This window comes from Vigna radiata, chromosome 8 (genome assembly GCF_000741045.1).
Source record: "Vigna radiata var. radiata cultivar VC1973A chromosome 8, Vradiata_ver6, whole genome shotgun sequence".
In the NCBI taxonomy this organism is placed as follows: domain Eukaryota; kingdom Viridiplantae; phylum Streptophyta; class Magnoliopsida; order Fabales; family Fabaceae; genus Vigna; species Vigna radiata.
Genome location: NC_028358.1, coordinates 12,358,626 through 12,378,714, shown reverse-complemented (window position 1 = coordinate 12,378,714; position 20,089 = coordinate 12,358,626). Strand labels below are relative to the sequence as shown.

Below are 20,089 nucleotides of genomic sequence, written 5' to 3'. Positions count from 1 at the left end.
AGTAGATGATATTGTATATGTTCCAGAAGCATGAGAGATTCGTGAGATAACAAGGAAAGATTTGTTTTTTTTTTTTGTTTTAGACATTTGAGACAATGTTATTTGGAGTTATTTTTATTCCCTTAGTTATTTTAATTACTTTTGAATAATGCTAATTGGACTTTTGTTTTGGGAGTTATTACGAATTGATTTAATTATGCACGTTTAAATAATGAGGTCTTTTGAAAAATATATTTCCATGCAATAAGAATGATTTTATATGTTCGATTTTTTTAGTAACTCGTGATATCCAAAATTGGGGTGTTACAATCCTTCTAATCAAGATCAATTTCATTTCTCAAAAGAGCAATATTAGACCCTCATGAATGTTGACAAGAGCACCAACATTTGTCAGTTGATAAAAGATTTGTTTGAGTCGTTGGCAATATGCAAAAATATTCAAAAAGTTAAAAGAGTAATACTACTCGAAAAGAGTAACAACACGTTAATTTTGGTCCTGGAAAAATGGCAACTAAACGATTCTAGGTAGTCATAATCGTGGAACCTTTCTCCATGATAGTGAGAGGAGATCGAAAGAGATGGTAGAGTAGATTCAGTGAAGTACAGTAGAATCCAGAGTAATATATTGTTGGTGATTAATATTGGTTGGAGTTCAACATTCCTTCTTCGGTTGAGAGATGATATGGTAAAGAACTTTGGTAGTCCGAACATGAGTTTCAAAAAGTTCAGCTCACATAGCATAATGGTAATGTCCAACATAAATGTTATTTTTTATACTAGTAATCATGAGTGTTTGATGAAATTTAGGTTTACCTGATAAGGAGGAGTCAAGATTGGAGTGGATTGAAGAAATGACATTAAATGTATAACAGAAAGAAAAGGCAGTGACTGCGCAGTGAGTGTGCAATTGCTAGGACTAGAGAAAGATACACGATCAAAAAGCATGGAATAACTCACGGTTGCTCAAAGATGAGGAGCAGCGGAGGAGTTGGGAAAGGCAGGGCGTGATGTTGTGGAAGTAGGTTGTTGGTGAAAAAAAGATATGACGATAATTGAAAGCAAACAACAATACAAGAGAGAGTGTTGGAGTGCAGAAAAGGAGCACATAACGTTAAAAGTAGAAATATAATTATGAATAACATAGTTACATAATATTTAATAATTTAGTTACAAAGATTTAATTAACTTAATTATAAAAGATTATTATTACTTAAGAATAATTTGGATTCTAAAATGAGAAAAGAATCTATTTCACCAATTGAATACCCCTTTTCTAATATTAAGAATGGTTCAAGAATGAACATATTTGCATAGACTCATGGTTAACATTATTGTATATTTATTTATATATATATTTTTTTTGTTGGTGATGAAAAAGAAATCTAATTATAATAGGTTGCTTCTATTTTCTTTATTTGTTTCGTGAAAGACGTGTCTATAGAGATAAAGCTCAATATAGATACTGAAAATCATCGCACAATTAAAAATAAAATAAAATCTTAGTGATTCAAAACTCATTCAGGAAATTTATATGCGAAGGGTCTCTATGTTGTTCTGTTGCGCATGTGTCCCAAGTGCAATTTTAATCTTCAGTGACACCTCATCTGATTAAAGGCAGAAAAACATGTCCCGCCATCATCAACTGCAAATTCAAACACATATGTACTAACCTTATTAGATACCTATTCTCTTTATGATTAATGAAATTATAACATTTTTATATTTATTTGACACGTATTATAAGAATAAAATTGTTATAAAATATAAATTTTTATATTTTTAAGAAAAAAAATAAAAAAATAATATTAAATAAACATAAAAATATTTAAATGTGTCAAATAATATTTTTCTTATACTATAAATATTGAACTACTCAGATGGTAAACAGTGTTTTTGAGAAAAATTACCTTCCAGATAAATGAATAGAAGGGTCCACTAGAAGCTGGATTTTTCACATCTACATCTTTGGCCCGGTACCAGAGAATTGAGCCAAGAACAAAATTTCCAAGACACTACAACATACCACAGAAATTGAGTTTCAAATATTGTTCAAAACTTTAACTTTATAATATGTATGTAAATATGCTTAAAGTTGGAATAATCTACGTAGTAAAGACAACTTTCTAGAGAAATCTTCCTTTATCTAAATATAAATATATACATGGCATATCATAAGCAATTAAGTATGTTAAACATAAGGGATGGTTATTGAACTTCAAGAAACTTCGATGTATAGAGAAATTCAGAAAGAAAAACAAATGAGTTCACTCATTCATTTTCAGCTTATATGGCATTTGTTTTTACATTTTTCTTTCATTTTTTTTCTATTTACTATCGATAATGCAGATTTTGCATAACTAAAATTTCAGCTTATGCAAATATAAGAAACATATTACCGCGGCAAATTTAATCCAAAAGGGAGATGAAGATGATGCTCCTGCCAAGAAGGCAACTCCAAATGCCATTTCAAAAAGGGAAATACAAATCCAAAATACCTATCAAAGATTTAGAATCTATCAAATGTTATACAAAGATGAGATAACCAAAAGAAAATATTTAATTTAAGAAGCATACTTTTTTCTGCCCTAAACGTGCTGCAAAAGAATCAACTCCATGTTTTATATCTCCTTCTACGTCAGGTATATCCTACACAAATCCAATACAAGGTTTTACATTATCGGACCAAAAGCTTGATGTTGGAAAATTAGTACATGTCTTAGAAAACAAAGACATTTACCTTGGATAATGCTATACCAGTAGAGTACAAACCCATGAACAGCAGAGTAACAATGAATGATCTTGTAAACATAAGTGGCTTCTTCAACACAAACGTCTAAACATTTGTTACATCAATTAGTAACATGCTAATTAAAAACTAAGATCTATAAAAGGAAAATATTAGTGATAGGACAGAACCTGCATATGAAGGAAGTATGAAATTGGAAATAGCAACGTCATACTGGTGGTTACGAATAATGCTGCCAGCACCGGATTTTGCTTCCATCTTAAGAAAGGAAGCTGCAAAGTTTCAGAAGCATCAGATATTTATATATATGTTTCCCTTGGCAACCTTGTAAGGGGAAAAAAGAAGTTTAAATGCAAAGAGAACTCACATTCATTGAATAGCAATTCACTAATATAACGTTCAACACAAAGTTCCAAATAAGTGGTGGAGAACCTATCATCAAGTTAAGCCCCAAACCCTGTAAAAGAGAATAAAACGAATAACTCTCCTTTCTCAATGAATCTCATTTTAAAATCTTCTGTCATGGAAAGTGTAATGGTATCATAATACACTTTTATATTTATTTGACACAGAGTATAAGAATAAAATAGTCATAAAAGTGTAAATTTTTATATTTTAAAAAAGAAAGAAAGTAAAAAGTAAGTAAGAATAATGTCAAATGAATGTAAAAAATTTAGATGTATAAAAGAATATTTTTGTTAATAAAATGAATGAATCTATATGGTACCAAGATTGCAGATGCGGCTACAATAAAGACACAATTCCTGAAGGATAATTTCCCAGAGGCGAATGGAAGATGTGGCTTGTTTATCTGCATTAAAACATGTAGCATATATTAGTTCTAAGAAACATCCAAAAGGTTCGTAAACTATAAAAAGGTACATCCTTTCACCATCCTATCAATGGATATAGTAATCATAGGAAGACTTTAGCTTCAAAATTATAAAGGGTTTATTTTTATTTTACAAGAAACTATATAGGGACTTGTTAAGTGATCTCACCATTTTCAAGGCTCAAGTACTTTACATTAATAAACTGTTCCAAAAATGCAAATATATTTTCTCTTATTTTAATTAATTCGGTAATATATAAAATAGATGTTAAATTACTTTAATATGTCCCTTAAACTAAATTAATTAACATAATAAAAAATTGTTAGGTTTTCGGTCAAACTTTGAGAGCTATAGTTTGGATGTACTCCCATTAGGAAAAACGTAGGAGTACGTCGTTCTCAATTATGACAAGGAGTTTGAAAATCAAAATTTTATAAATTATTCAAATTCTTGAATTTGTGTAAACTTTGTTCTTAGGGTTTATTATATATATATATATATATATATATATATATATATATATATATGAATATTTAACTTTAGGTCAATCTTATACAACAATAATGTTTTTATTATAATATTTAATGGAATATTCAATGGAATACATATAAAGTATATAAAACAAATGAATAAATAATTTATCAATGATTCATAGTAAGTTTCATACCTTATCTATTTCGTAGTCAAACACTTGATTCACTCCATTAACATAAAGATCCATGAACAAGGAAGGTATCAAAGCCTGAAACAACTCAAGAATATTTATTATTGAGGTTAAAGGTTATTTTTCAATTGTCTGTTTAAAAAACAACAACATATTTGGAGTGTCACCTGTAACAAACCAATAAAAAACAACGGAGATATATCTGATAGTCTTTCTACTGCAACGAGAGACGCGGAAATTGTCGTTGACGTCTATAAAATACAGATGAAATTAATTTAAAACAAAAACAGTATTAATTATCTAAATGGGAATTTAATACCAACAAAAACTCAGTATTGACCGTAACTTTTGAATATGAATTATGAGAGTGATGGAAAAGTTTGTACTTACTCGACCATACATTGCGTAAGGGTAAATAAATTGGTATACAACAGCCATGAAATTTTTGACAGAGTCGACAATGTTTTTGGAGTTGGAAGCTTCAGATTCTGACTCAGAAGATGGTACAGTGACAGCTTTCGCAACATAACTTTTATTGCTTTCTTCATATGTTGCTCCTCTTTCAGTGCTTTTGTAATGGTTATTAGAAGGTGATGGTTGAAACCTCAAAGGATTGTACTGTATTTGAGCTTTTATACTGTGCTTAGAAGCTTTTGATCCACCAGAACCTGATGTACCAAGTGTTCAAAGTTGTAGCATGCACAACCAAAAGATATATATTTAAATTCATGACAAGATGATGATGAATTAAGACAATAAATAATTTGAAAATTGAAATTTCGTTGCAAAAAAAAATAATATTTTTTTGGAGAAAATGTTGAATAAACTTAATATGAGATGCTTTGGAAGATAATTTGTGAACTGGGCAAGAAACAGAAAAGTTATTTTGGACAGTATATTTTCCTATAAATTTTAATAATAGTTAAAATAATGTATTAACCTAAAATAAATATTCTCATACTGTATCACTAACTTTAGTTTAAGTGATAATATCATATAAATTTTCAAATAATTTTGATTTTTAAAGTTTATGTCTCCATTAAAAATTTCGTACTTCTTAACTTTTATCGTTAATTATTATATTTTTTGCATCATTTTAAATATAGTTACATATTTATACATTATTATATATTATTTGTGAAATATATTTTATTAATAAATTTCCTGTTATATAATAGTTTGTGTACTAGGGATCACTGGTCGGTCGTCTGAAATAAAACCGGACGGCCTACTGGTCAAGACGAACCAGCTTATTGAAGACATCTAAATGGAAATGGTAAGTTGTCGCTTTAAGACGGCCGGTCAGCGCGAATGAAAGGAACCGGACGGTAAGATGCGGACGGTCTGCATGATTAAGGTAAGGCCAAGGTAATTAGGATAATTACATGCTTAAAGTGATTGGGCTGTGATTGGACCTTGATTAAAATTGCCTTAATACTAGGCCCATATCCAGCACTATAAATACATGTCAGAGGTACCAGGTAAGTAGGTTCATTTATTATGCATTTACTTCTGAGTTCAGACATCCGGTCGGATAACCTAACTAACTTAAGCATCGGAGTACCTTTGGCAGGTACCCTCCGGACGCATCGGAGAAGGGAGAAGGTGGACTGTTGGAGGATAGATTTCAAGATTAGCGGACGGCCTAAGGAGAAGAAATTGTATAGGTTTGGTGACTCGGCTTCACATGGAACATTTTGTTTTTAAAATTTTCCATTCTGAAGTTTAAATAAACTAGGCTATTGTGAATTACAATATTGTAAAGTCTAATTTTCCAAGTAATAGATGAACAAGACGATGTGAAAGATTGAGATATAAGTGATGAGACATACTTTCATAGTAAATACTATTGAAGGAGAGTTTCCTGCCAGAAAGATATGCACCTGCAATTACCATGCATGCTTCCACGTATCATTCAGAAAATAACTTTGCAGTGAAAAATGAACGAAAATAGAAGAGAATGAGTATAAGTACCAGTTGTGAGTGAAGAGACGTTAGGAGAAGATATAAGATGTGCCCTAGCCATGGAAACTCAACACAGAGTAACACAAAACTCTATAGAACAGATAAGAACGTAGAGATGCCCCTGCAGAAGAGAATACAGGAATGCCAGATTTTATAGGCAAAAACACTCCATGAAATTTGATTTTTCTTAAGGATATATATAAAATATGATTGATACATAGAAATTAATCATACCGCAGATTGTAGTCAACATTATTCTATGCAAAAAATTGCGAAATAATAAAATCAAACACAATCAGTGAGGCATAAAATGACTTAAAAGACTTTTCCAACAGGATATAGTAGTTTAGATTTTAATAAATTTACAATGAAAAGGTTTGAAAGTCTTTGTGAATTACATGGATTTTTATAATGTATATTCAAAGCTAAAAGATCCCGTTCATGCTAAATAAGATATTATATACTGTTCGAGAAAAGAAAAACAGAAAACAAAATTGAAATAATTTTTTTAATCATTTAATAATTAATTAATTGATTATAACTTTCACATGTTTTTAAGTAACACTATTCATCTATCTAAACATATTTAATGTTTTCTCTACTGTAATACTCTGTTTTTCTTAAATTATATATAATATAATATAATATAGCTATTTATTTAGCGTAATTAAAATGATTTAATTGTACTTGATTTATAAATATAAACCCTAGGTTACTCATGATTATACAAATATATTTTCTTTATTTGATATTTGATCTGTTTTACAGAAACATTAGGAACAATAATATAGGCGAGAAATTTCGAAAATAACTCTTTAACTTGGTTATTTGCTTCTTAAAGGGTAAAGGTTATTCATGCTAAGAGAAATATCAAATGTTAAGATAAGAGTATTATATGTTGTTTATCTTATTTAATTCAGTTCAAAGGAGGAATCCAAAAGCTTAATGTTTTTCAGTCAGTCTACATTTTATTTATTTGAATTGATTACCAAGACAAACCTATCACTTTAATATCATTTGTTGGGCTTTTCTAAGAAGAAACATCAATAAAATTTGATTATAATAAGTCATGATCAATGTGATTGAGTTTTACTCCTTATATATTATTGACTTTTCTCATTTCTACCTAATATAAAGTCAATTTCACCATGTTATACTTTACAATGATTATCGATGTTATACTTTACAATGACTTACCCATGTTGTCTAACACAGCATACTTTTACAATGAATTATCCACTTGTACTCATTGATAAAATGAACAAAATAAATTAAAGGGTCAACAAATAGGGAGATATACTGTTATTAAGTTGAAGTTCAACGTTTGACATAAATGAGCACGATGAGTAAAATATAAGGAAAAATACTTTCAATCTTCTGACCATAAGATTTTGAATTGAAAGTGTGATATCATAATCTTTTGTATAAGTATAATTATGACTCATTTATTGAGAGTATTCCAAGAAATATACGTAAGGTACTCAATTCTTCCCTTTCTTATTTTGTTTTCTACGCCACCTCTTCTTAATTCCTCTTCATTTGTTCTTTCCCTATGGCAATAAAAACTATATTTTGGAACATAAACCGTCGTTAAATATTTATTTTTGACAACGGTCTAACCAGTCGTTGTATGATGAAACTTATGACATCTTAAATAAGGAAAGATGTGAAACTGTGTTAATAGGCTGTTTTTAGTCGTTGTTAAAAGTCATAAGTTTAATACATCATTTGGTCCCTACTTTTTGGGCTTTGGCTCAAAGTAATCCCACCTTTTAAAAAAGTTCAGTAAGACCCCAGATTTTGTTAAAAAATGTTCAATCAGGTCCTTATCGCTGACGTCGTTAAAAACCTAACGGTACAAATGCAACTGTGGCCAAACCTGAGTGAGCTGTGAAGTTTTATCAATACGTGGCATGTTGCACTGTGTAAATATTTTAAAAAAATTAAGATGACTTAAGGTAGGTGGTAGGTTTAAGGCTAGGTTAAAGAAAATTACCCTTTTTCTAAGACTGATTTTGCCATTTCTGGGTTTAACATTGTGTTGAAAGTGGTGTTATGATGAGGGTTGGCTGTTGATTCCTTGAAGGTGAAATTGGAACAGCGTACGTACGTGAGGTAAGTAGTCGTAATCTAAGCCTAATTACTTGATATTATTGTTGTTGTATTTGGGGGTTAGGGTTTAATTATATTTTGTTCGATTGATAATAATTTTGGGGGTATAAATTTGTGTGTTAAATATTGTATGTTGAATTGTTTTGTAATGTGTTGTCTATTTTGTTTTAAATATAATTATAGTTGTTGGTTCTTGGGTAAATGAAGACAATGAGCAAGATTTTCGGCTTTTGGGGTTGATAGTGTGTCGATCATGTTGTGGAAATAATTTACCGGTGATGATGGCGGTGAGGTAGGAGAGATCGACGCGGTTTTTCGTGACTTGTTCGGCGGTGGATATAAGTTTTGCGCTAGGGGAAATTAAATAAAATTCTTGTTGTGATTCTTCTTATTATTTTGGTTGTGGTTGTTTTTTTTATGACAGAGAAAAATGAGGGTTTCAAGACTTGACTTTGGGTTATACTGTAAAATGTGGTGTTACTCTTTTTCACTTTGAAGTTTTGCATATGTTGCTACTATAATATACAGCTCCGCATTAATGTCAATGAAAGGCTGTGAGAGAGAAAGAGAGAAACGACACAAGTTTGGCGTATGTGGTGAGGAAAATAAAAAGAAAGAAAAGTGAGAGGGGAAGGATAAAGAGGAAATGACGACCTTACGTCATCTTAATTTCTTAAAAATATTTACAGAGTGCAATGCCACGTATTTATAAAACTTCACAACTTACTCAGGTTTGGCACGGTGGCATTTGCACCGTTAGGTTTTTAACGACGTGAGCGAAAAGGACGGGAATGAACATTTTTTAATGAAATATGGAGTCTTACTGAACTTTTTTAAAAGGTAGGATCATTTTGAACCAAACTAGTAAAAATAGGGATCAAATGATGTATTAAACCAAAGTCATATATGCAGTACTAATATAAATTTTGTTTTCTTATTTTTTTTTTTTTAGTTTTATTTAGGAAAATAATGTATAATTTTTTCTCTTTTTATATTATTTATTTGAGATAAATATTTTAAAATAGAATAACAATGATTTTAATGTAAGGTTGTTATCAAAGCATTTATAGATATATTTATCCATTAGTTTAAGTAAAAAATCACAATAACAGTGTTTTTGCATGAAGAAAGTTATACAATATTAGTGCAAGTATTCACAGCGGCTTTAATAACTAAAGAGTAACTTATATAATAAAAAAGAGAAAAAAAGTTAACAACTATCCTGAAAAATAAAATTAATGTACGAGAAAGTTTCAATAATTCACGTAAAATTTTTATATAAGTGTGATATTTATATATTCTATTGAAATATTACACGACATCGAAATAAAAAACAATACAATAAAACTTTTTGTAAGTTAACAGTCATAAGTTAAAAAACCAAAATGTCTTTCTTTAAAGATTTTGATAGTTTTAATATAATACCAGAATAACTTAAACTAAATTTAAAAAATAATAAAAGGATGCATCTATTACTACATAACTTAAATTAAAATAATTATCAACGAAAGTATTTTTAGTAGTTATTCTCCGATGATAACATTTACTGTTTCCCCCGGAAGAGGACACTTTTGAGGAGTTATTTTATTATTTTTAATATCTTTTGTTCTAATATGAATTTCAATATTTTAATAAAACATATCAATAATTAAAAATATCACTATACTATCATATAAAACAGTTATCGTAAATAAAAAAAAAAAACATAATTTAAATATTTATTTATAACAAATTTGAATCACTTAAAATAATCATAACCTATGAGCGAGAAACGGTGGACAGTTGTTTAGTTTGAATGGAATGTAATCTCTTTACTGAAATTGTCAAGTCAAAGTTATCGCGTGCCAACTGACGAAAAATTGAAGTGTTCAAGTTTTCAATTTATCTTTTCTTTATTGGTCTGTTCAAACTAATAGGTTTGACGAGTAATTGAAGAAGCCATTCATGATACTATATTAGAGTATTTTAATATCTAAATTAGATTTAATTGAGATCGAATTGAATCTATAATCTACATCAATAATATAAATATAGTTGATATAGTTAAAATAGAAATTTTTATCCATTTTAATTAAATAAATAAAATTTGAATATTTTAATCTAATTAGATTAAAATTAAATTTAACCCACTTTGTTAACTAGGTCAAATTGAATGTAATCAATATAATTTATTAGATTTATTGTATATAGGTTAAGTAATCTCGTCTTAGGTTGATTCAGTTTAATTTTTCAGCTTAGGTCAATTCGGCTAAATTTTAGGTTTTTGTTGACTTGACTCAATTTTTGACTAATGTTTACTCAATCAACCTTTGCTCGAGGCCAACACAACCAACCTTTGATGGAAATGACTCAACAAACCCTTGAATAGGCCAACTCGGTTGATTTTCATCTAGCACCAACTTGGTCGACCTTAGGATAGTGTGGACTCGGTCGACAGACTTGGTCAACTTTCGGTTAGGGCCAACTCGAGTGAATTTCAGTTGGGGTTGACTCGACCAAATTTGGACCTAGGTCGATTTGGTCGAATTTCAGCTGGGGTTGACTTAACTGAATTTTTCTTAGCATGATCTCAACTCCTATCTTGTTACAGTACTCCCTTACATTCTTTAAGTGCTTGAACTTCGCGACTTTTTTCCTCAATTTGTCCATGCTTGTAGAATGCATCATGCATAGATTATCTGAAAAAAGGACCCGACCTCAATGTCGTGATCATGTAGCCAAGAACCACCTTGGGATTTAGGTTTCTGACCTTCAATGCTACCTTGTTTGACCCTTTATGGAGGTTTTAAGGATTCACCTTTCTCTTGCTTGATGTTGAGAAGTGCGAGAAAGGTAAGATGATCACTCCTAGTGTCAACTAGTCTAACTGGCTAGATAGTCTAACTCCACCAAGTTAACCTTACAAGAGTTTTACTTTACTTCTGAATAAGAAAAGAACAAAGTGTTTTGTAAAGATTACAAGAACATAAATTTGAACTTCTTAGAGAAGATTTGAAATCAATACAATATTGTTATAAATAAAGAAGCTTGTTTGTCAACACCAAGAGGGGAGAAAATTGGTGATTTATAAAAATGCAAATTTTTCAAATCTTTTTGCAAAATTAGAATGATCTTTAAAACTTTCTTGCATTGTAAGTAAAGTACGTATGCAATGAAATGTAAAGAGAGAATGAAAGAGATACAAACAATAGATTTATATTGGTTCAGCCTCAATGCCTACATCCAGTCTTCTTCAACAACCTTAGTTGAAGGACTTTCACTATAATGATCTGAGTTCTTGTTGTAGAAACCCTTTAAGCAACACTTCTCAAAATCCAAGAGCTCCTCACTCTTCTTCCTAACATGCACGAACAGGGAAATAACACAATCAATAAGTGCAAAAACCTTTTCTGATCACAGTAAATACACCTCAGTAGTGCGAATAGGATCAACCATTCAAGCTCTAAAATCTCCTCTCAAGAATCCTTCAAGATTCTTCAAGATCTTCACTTCTTAATTCTTGAAGCATCTATGTAATCTGTAAAACTTTCTCAGATCAAAGAATATCAGATATGAAAACGTACAAATGATCAAAAGTCACATAATTACAAGCAATGCATCAATTTATAGTTTTCATCATATTAAACGCAAAGTAATCGATTACGTTAGTAATGTAATCGGTTACATAAAAACTAGATGTAACAGAATTACAACTAACTTAGCTCTTAATTGAATGCACAATTGATGTAATCGTTTCATATTTAATGCTAGTAAAACATATTTTAAAAAAAAAGGACTATTATAGCAGTTATGACAAAGCTGAAAACAGTTTTCAAAAGATAGCAAACTTAATTGATTGCATAAAATATGTAATCGACTAAGCTAAGCACTTAAATAGATTTTGAAAACCTTTTCTCTTCTAAAACTCATCACAGCACATTTGAAAATGATATATGCAAAGAAACGAGTTTTAATCGATTTAACAACTAATGTAATCGATTCAAACTTGCTGTTTTGCCACAATTTAAAACATAAGTTGTCTGATGAACTTAATTGATTACAACAATACTGTAATCGATTATGTCATGCAAATTTGTTTTTATGCTTGTGGTTTTCATCACACAGAAACATATAGTATGCATCCAAAGATATAATCACATCATAATCATAGTAGTATGCAGAAACAATAGTATGTCCAACATATGCATTAATCAACAATAAGCATACACATATCCACATATGTATTTCATCACACAAAAACACATTTCTGTTGTGACATGACAACATCTATGTGTTATTACTATCTATGTGTTATCATCATAAAAAACAAACACAACAGGAATTGGGTTCAACTCTCACATTGCTACCCCTATCAACAAATATGATTCTAAAAACTTGTAAATAACTCTTTCAAAGAACAAGTCTAAAACACAAAGCTTGAGAAAGATGTAGCACCAGCGTATTCAATAATATTTTTTCTTGTTGTCTTCTCTTCATTTAGTCCTCCTTATATAGACTTGTTTGAAAAAATTTCGTTACTCAAAAGCTATATTAGGTATTTGTAGAACAATTGTGTTGTGTGTACGGAAACAGGCCAAAAGCATGCATGAATCATTCCTTAAATATCTTTCTATCTTTTAACATTATTTTGATTCTGAGCAGACTTTTGAATAAAGGTAAATATTTGCACATAAAAGAGAGCACAACACAATAGACAAAGAAGTACTAGAACATACATGTTTAAAATCCTAAGCATTTAGACATAATACTTGTACTATCGTTTAGGAGTTATCTGTTTGACTAACTTACTTTGTTTAGGACAAATTTAATATGTAGTGTTTAACGTTCTTTACTTTTATATCCTAGACGATTTAACCTTTGTCAGACATTATTGTTATTAAACATTTTGTTGTAGTTTTTTATAGTCTTTAGGATTTTTAGGTTATAGTGTTTAGTACTTTTTATCCCAGACGATTAGAATGATTAGATGCTATTTCGTTTATACTTTTTGTTAAATTTCAAATTGAGGTTTGCTTAGTCGATCTTATCTTAACAACTGTGTTATTTATAATATAATTTATTATGTTTGTAGGTCCTTACCGGAATGGATTAGACTTGGATCCAGTTACCCATTTACTTATCTGAACAAGTCTGTGATCATATTATGATAAGTAACAAAGTAGTCGATATGACATTAGTTATAGTAGACCGACAGATAATTGGCCAAGTCGTCTGGTGGTAGTCACATACATGGTATATTAGACATATTTAGGTGTAGATATGTAGAACTTATTCAGTTACAACTTGTCTTACAGAATTTTAGGACGAGACGAATACTGACGTGGTCGAGAGGTATTTAGACATATACAATACATTTTTTAAAGTACTAACCAAATTACTTAAATTTTTATTTTTCTAGTTGTGCAATTTGTTATTACTCTTTCAATTTTTTTGAAGTTATTCTATTTTTTATATTTTTTTCGTATTTTACATTATTATTATGGGACAAAATTAGGTGTTGACGTTCCTCTTATTATATTTTATGATGTTTATAAATTTGAATAAAGGATAGATTATATTGTTTGATTCAAACTTACCGATATTATAGGTGATTTTATATTGATTGTATTTTTAAAATAACACTTTGCATCACAAAGAAACTCAGTGCCACCATTCATATACTTAAAGAACTCATCTCCTCAAATATAACCTTAATTATTCAAAACTCGTTGTATATAAGAAACACAAATATTGCTTCGATTAATTTAGATGTGAAGGGTATTAAAAAGTTTAAAGAATAATTGTGATGTATAATGCATTATTTCAAAGAGTAGAATAATATATATATATATATATATATATATATATATATATATATATATATATATAATTACTCCACAATCAATAATAATAATCATAAACACTATTGTGGAGTAATTTTTGACCAATTATAGATTTACACGTAATCAATGTTCAAATGTTGTTAAAAAATGTTGTCTAAATATCATTATCAAAAAAGAAACCCCCAAATCCTTACTCACCTCCCTCATTCCTCTCAACCCTTTCTCTTTCATCTTCCTCATTCCAACATTTTCTCTATCATCCAATGGTAGATTCAACTGAAAAAAAAAAAAATAGAAATACTCGTCGTTAAACAATTTACATTTGTAAAGAGTTGAGTCATTGTCATATTCGCCTTCAGGCAAAGGTTCATTCAAGATCTTTTCAATTTCATCATCTTCACTAACCTCTCTATTTTTATCATTTGCAGATGTTGAATTATCATCTCTTAAAAAACCTTCAGGTCAATTACCAATTTCTTCTGATGTCATTATGCTTGTGAAAATTAGATAAGACAAAAATTATAAAATGAAAACTTATTATAAAATCATTTTTTGTAAGAAATTGTTTAATAGCGAGTGTTTCTGATTTTTTCCAAGCGAATTACTAATTCCTTCATATGTCATTATGCTTGTGAAAATTAGATAAGACAAAAATTATAAAATGAAAATTCATTATAAAATCATTTTTTTTGTAAGAAATTGCTTAACAGTCAGTGTTTCTGATTTTTTTTTAATTGTAAGTAAGGGTTTGGGATTTTATTGTCTTTTTTAGTTTTGAGAATGAAAATTATTTGAATATCCTTGACTTTAAAACTTAGAATCCATAATATATGAGGGTATTTTTTTTTACTATATAACCCGATACACATAGTTAAAATGTATCACCTGAAAAACAGACATACAAGTGTTAACAAACCCCATATATATATATAAGAATTCTATAATTCTTCATTTATTACAAGAATGATATGTGTACAAATCTGCACAAATTATAATAATATTTAAATAATAACTAATACAATATTTGATTGTCTAATATCTGTTAATAGAATATGGTCTCTATGTTATACTGTTTCATGTGTTGCAAAGTTCTATTAATTTTATCTAATTAAAGGAAGGAGAACGTGTGCACCCATCATCAACTGCAAAAACGAAGACACCAGTTTGTACGTTATTAGATAACTGTTTCCTTTAAATTATAATCTGGATATTGAACTATTGAAATGGTAAAAGAGTGTTTATATAAGAGAAGAATGACCTTCCAGTTCAATGTATAGAAGGATCTAGTGGAAGCTGGATTTGTCACGTCTACGTATTTGGTCTGGTACCACAGAATTGAACCAAGAACAACATTTCCAACACACTAAAACATAACACAGTTTGAGTTTTAAATATTGTTCAAAAGTTTAAATAACTTTATATTCATTCATAATGATATATGCATGTAAATATATGCTTTGCAATGAGATTAAAAAGTTGGAATAATTAATCTAAGCAGTAACGACAACTTTTCTAAAGAAATAGATTTTTTTTTTATCTCACTTGTTGGATGTAGCTATTCCTATGGTAATTAGAAGTTTAGAGATTGTAAAAATTATGTGAGAAACAAATAGAATAGTTATTAATTAATAGTTAAATTTTATTAGTATTAGTGAGAAAGTTTGTCACAAAAGACAAAAAGAAAACTTGAACTGTACCTATCATAATAATTTGGTACCAAAACACACATATTATTTAAAAAAAAAAAAAAAAAAACTCAAACAAAACAGCCTATTGTTTATCAAAATCAAACTCCATGTGTTGAGGTAAAAAAACAGATAAATTCTGCATACCTAAAATCCTAACTTATATACATATAATAAACATATTACCGTGAAAAATTTAATCCAGAAGGGAGATGAGGATGATGCTCCTGCCAAGAAAGCAACTCCAAATGCAATTTCATAAAGGACAACACANATCCAAAATACCTATCAAAGATTTTTAGAATCAATCAAATGTTATACAAAGATGAGATAACGAAAATAAAATATTGAATTTAAGAAACATACATTTTTCTGGCCTAAACGTGCTGCGAAAGTATCAACGCCATGTTTTATATCTCCTTCTACGTCAGGTATATCCTACACAAATCCAATACAAGGTTATCGAACCAAAAGCTTGATGTTGGAAAATTATTACATGTCCTTAGAAAATAAAGAGATTTACCTTGCCTAATGCTAAACCAGTGGTGTAGATACTCAAGAACAGCAGAGTAACAATCAATGATCTTGTAAACACAAGTGGCCTCTTCAACACAAACGTCTGAACATTTGTTACATCAATTAGTAATCTAATAAATCCATTTCTGATTGGTGGATTCAAATGGTTGATTGTCTATCAAATGAAACTAACCCAAAAATCTTAGGATGAAACTTATAATAATTAATTGGAACATACTTATTCAAAAGTAAGATCTATAAAAGGCAAGATTAGTGATAGGGCAGAACCTGCATATGAAGGAAGTATGTAACTGGAAGTATATGTGTCCAACAAGCTAACATGACTGATGATGCCAGCACCGGATTTTTCTTCCATCGTAAGAAAGGCAACTACAGATATATATAACATTACTCACTGCACCAATAATTTATGCTCTAAAGCATAATACACAGTTTAAATGCAATTGGAAAGAACTTACATTGGCAGAATAGCAAGTCCATAATGTTGCGCACAACACAAAGTTCCAAATCAATGCAGTAGAACCTATCATCAAGTTAATCCCTAAGCCCTGTAAAATAGAATAATACAATAACTCTCCTTTCTCTATGAATCTCATCTTAAAATCTTCTATCATGGAAAGGGATGAATCTATATATATGGCACCAAAATTGCAGATGAGGCAACAATAAAGACACAATTTCTGAAGGATAATTTCCCAGAGGCCAATGGAAGATATGGTTTGTTTATCTGCAATATAACATGTAACATAGATTACTTCTAAGAAACATTCAACATGTTTGTAAACTATAAAAGGTTACACGCATTCCCCATCCTATCAATGGATATAGTAATCATAGGAATACTTCAGATTCAGAATTATAAAGGGATTATATTTTTACAAGAAAATATAAAGGTACTTGTAAAGTATTCTCACCTTTTTCAAGGATGAAGTATAAATAATCTGTACCAAAAATCCAACTACATTTTATTTTATTTTAATTAATTGGGTTATATATAAAATAGATATTAAATTACTTTAATATGTCCATGAACTGAACTAATTAAAATAAGAAAAATGATTAGGTTTTCGGTCAAATTTTGGGAGCTATAGGTTGGTGATGCTCCCATATTAAGAAAAAAGGTAGGAGTACGTCAGTAAACCTCAATTATGAAAAGGAGTCTCAAAGTAAAAATTATATAAATTGTTGAACATTTAACTTTAGATCAATCTTATACAAGAACTACGTTTATATTACATTTTTAATGGAATATATATACAAAGAATATATAACAAATAAATAAGCAAACAATTTATCAATGAAGCAAAGTATTTTATTCATAGTAGAAAGAAGTTTCATACCTTATCTATTTCAAAGTCAAAGACTTGATTCACTCCATTAACGTAAAGATCCAGAAACATGGAAGGTAACAAAGCCTGAAACATTAGAAAAAACAACTCAAATAATGAATGTCTTTTATTGAAGTTAAAGGGTAATTTTCAATTGTCTTTTAAAAAAACAGTATAATTGGAGTGTCACCTGTAACAAACCAATAAAAAACAATGGAGATATATCTGATAGTTTTTCTACTGCAACCAGAGACGCAGAAATTGTAGCTGATGTCTGTAAAATACAGATTATGTTAATTTAAAACAATAACGGTATTAATTATCCAAATCAGAATTTAATACAACGGAACATTGAATATTAATTATGAGAGTGATGGAACAGTATTTACTTACTCGACCATAAAATACGTAAGGGTAAATAAATTGGTACAAAACGGCCATGAAATTTTTGACAGAGTCGACAATGTTTTTGAAGTTGGAAGCTTCAGATTCTGACTCAGAAGATGGTACAGTCACGGCTTTCACAACATAACTTTTATTGCTATCTTTGTTTGTTGTTCCTCTTTCAATGCCTTTGTAGTGATGATTAAAAGCTGATTGTTGAAACCTCAAAGGATTGTATTGTGTTTGAGGTTTTATTTTGAGCTGAGAAGCTTTTGAAACGGTATATTTCAAATTATTGAAACTAAATCATGACGATGAATTGAGAGAATAATAAATATAAAAATATTCAAATAAGAGAAGTCGTGGGAAAAAAAATTATACCTTTAAAAAATATTAATATAAAAAACATATTCTTTTAAAAGAAAGTCAAATTCAATCGACACTTACAAATAGAAAAATGTATTAATGATCTTTATAACTTTAATCAATTTAATTCGGAATAAGACAGTCCGGTCTTTTCCATCCGTATTCCACATTTTATGATTTTTATTGATATTTAAAACAAGGANACAAAAGAATAGGTCCACGTGGCNATCCCCAATTGGTTGTGATGTTCAAGGACTAACCTGGATCAAATAACTTAAAATAATGACCAAATCTTATACTAAGTTAAGAGATACTTTTGAAGAGTCGAAGTAACAGAAAAATTATTTTGAATAGTATATTTATAAATTTTAGTATTAATAAAATAATGTATTAATCTAAACCAAATATTTTCATATTTTCTTTTTTATTTTATTTTAACTTATAATATCATATAAATTTTTAAATAACTATACCTTTCTTCATTTTTACTGTTTATGTCTCCACAAAATATCCCGTACTTAACTTTTATCCCTAATTATAAATTAAAGAAAAAAAACCTGCATCATTTTAAATATAGCTACAAATTTATAACATTATTATATTCAATTGTTTATCATTACTATTATTGTTATTACTGTGAAATATATTTCATTAAATAAATTTAAAAGTAAATAATACCGATATATAATACTTTATTTTTAAAATTTTCTATTCTTAAGTTCAAATGAAATAAAATATTGCGAATTACATTAAATTTACCAGCATAGTTATAAAATAATCAATTTAATTATTGTTTTTTTTCAGAAATAATATAGTTTAAAGTAACTAATGGGACAAAATAAACGAATTAGTGAATAAGTAGTGCTGTAATATTTAATTCTAATATATTAAAATTAATAGGTGTTTGTAAAATTTTAGTAATTATAGATTATGTGAGAAATCTAGTTATCATGACATATAAATAAGTCCACAATTACATCCAATTGAAGACTATTGTAAAGTTTAAAGTTTCCATGAACATGTACATTTTTTAAAATATTATAACACATTTAAACTAATAGATGAACAAAAAGACGTGAAATACTAATCGGAAAGTTAATCAAATGATTAACCATAATAAAAGTTATAGTTGAAGGATAAGAGTATAAGTGAGGATGCGACATACTTTCACAGTAAATACTGTTAAAGGAGAGTTTTTTGCCCCGAAGATTTGCACCTACAATTACCATGCATGCTTCCACGTATTATTCACAAAATAACTTTGCAATAAATAATGAACGAAAATAGAACGTAGTGAGTATAAGTACCATTTGAGAATGAAGAGATGTTAGGAGAAGATATTAGATGTGCCATAGCCATGGAAACTGATCACACAGATAAGAACGTAGAGACACCCTTTTACAAGAGAACATAGGAATGGGAGATTTTATAGGCAAAGAGATTCCGTCAAATTTGAGTTTTCTTAAACAGTTATAAAATTTGATTGGAACATAGAAATTGATTACGACGCACATAGTTTACATTTTACAGACAAACAATTGCAAAATAATCAAATAAAATACAACAGTCGCGCATAAAGAAAGATTTAAAAGACTTTTTTGTATCAGGATTTAGTACTTTGGATTTAATTAAACTTACAACGTAAAA

The 20,089-nt window shown here is 29.0% G+C and overlaps 2 protein-coding genes across 3 annotated transcripts; both read right to left on the bottom strand.

Annotated features, from left to right (window-relative positions):
• Positions 1-1,370: 1,370 nt before the first annotated feature.
• Positions 1,371-6,366, bottom strand: LOC106771454 (glycinol 4-dimethylallyltransferase-like). 2 transcript variants are annotated; one of them, XM_014657435.2, is made up of 13 exons: positions 6,218-6,365; positions 6,076-6,126; positions 4,634-4,911; positions 4,411-4,494; positions 4,247-4,321; positions 3,474-3,557; positions 3,114-3,203; positions 2,917-3,018; positions 2,738-2,833; positions 2,575-2,646; positions 2,397-2,495; positions 1,908-2,012; positions 1,371-1,642 (listed from the first exon to the last, which is right to left on the bottom strand). In XM_014657435.2, the coding sequence occupies exons 1-13, from the start codon at positions 6,267-6,269 to the stop codon at positions 1,601-1,603; spliced, it is 1,230 nt and encodes a 409-aa protein (XP_014512921.1). In that variant the 5' UTR covers positions 6,270-6,365; the 3' UTR covers positions 1,371-1,600. The 2 variants fall into 2 exon arrangements, with proteins under 2 accessions (XP_014512921.1, XP_022640569.1); XM_022784848.1 differs by lacking the exon at positions 6,076-6,126 and having other exon boundaries at positions 6,218-6,366.
• An 8,829-nt stretch (positions 6,367-15,195) lies between these two features.
• LOC106771704 (glycinol 4-dimethylallyltransferase-like) lies at positions 15,196-19,916 on the bottom strand. The gene is made up of 13 exons (XM_022784984.1): positions 19,750-19,916; positions 19,608-19,658; positions 18,086-18,345; positions 17,883-17,966; positions 17,705-17,779; positions 17,008-17,091; positions 16,823-16,912; positions 16,632-16,733; positions 16,351-16,446; positions 16,194-16,265; positions 16,014-16,112; positions 15,401-15,505; positions 15,196-15,284 (listed from the first exon to the last, which is right to left on the bottom strand). The coding sequence occupies exons 1-13, from the start codon at positions 19,799-19,801 to the stop codon at positions 15,243-15,245; spliced, it is 1,212 nt and encodes a 403-aa protein (XP_022640705.1). The 5' UTR covers positions 19,802-19,916; the 3' UTR covers positions 15,196-15,242.
• Between the last annotated feature and the right edge of the window lie 173 nt (positions 19,917-20,089).

Coding starts and splice junctions, on each gene's coding strand:
- LOC106771454 (XM_014657435.2), bottom strand. CDS start 6,269: ATGGCTAGGGCACATCTTATATCTTCTCCTAACGTCTCTTCACTCACA. Junction 3,204..3,473: donor TAGCCGCATCTGCAATCTTG/GTACCATATAGA, acceptor TCTCTTTTACAG/GGTTTGGGGCTTAACTTGAT. Junction 2,496..2,574: donor CACGTTTAGGGCAGAAAAAA/GTATGCTTCTTA, acceptor AATCTTTGATAG/GTATTTTGGATTTGTATTTC.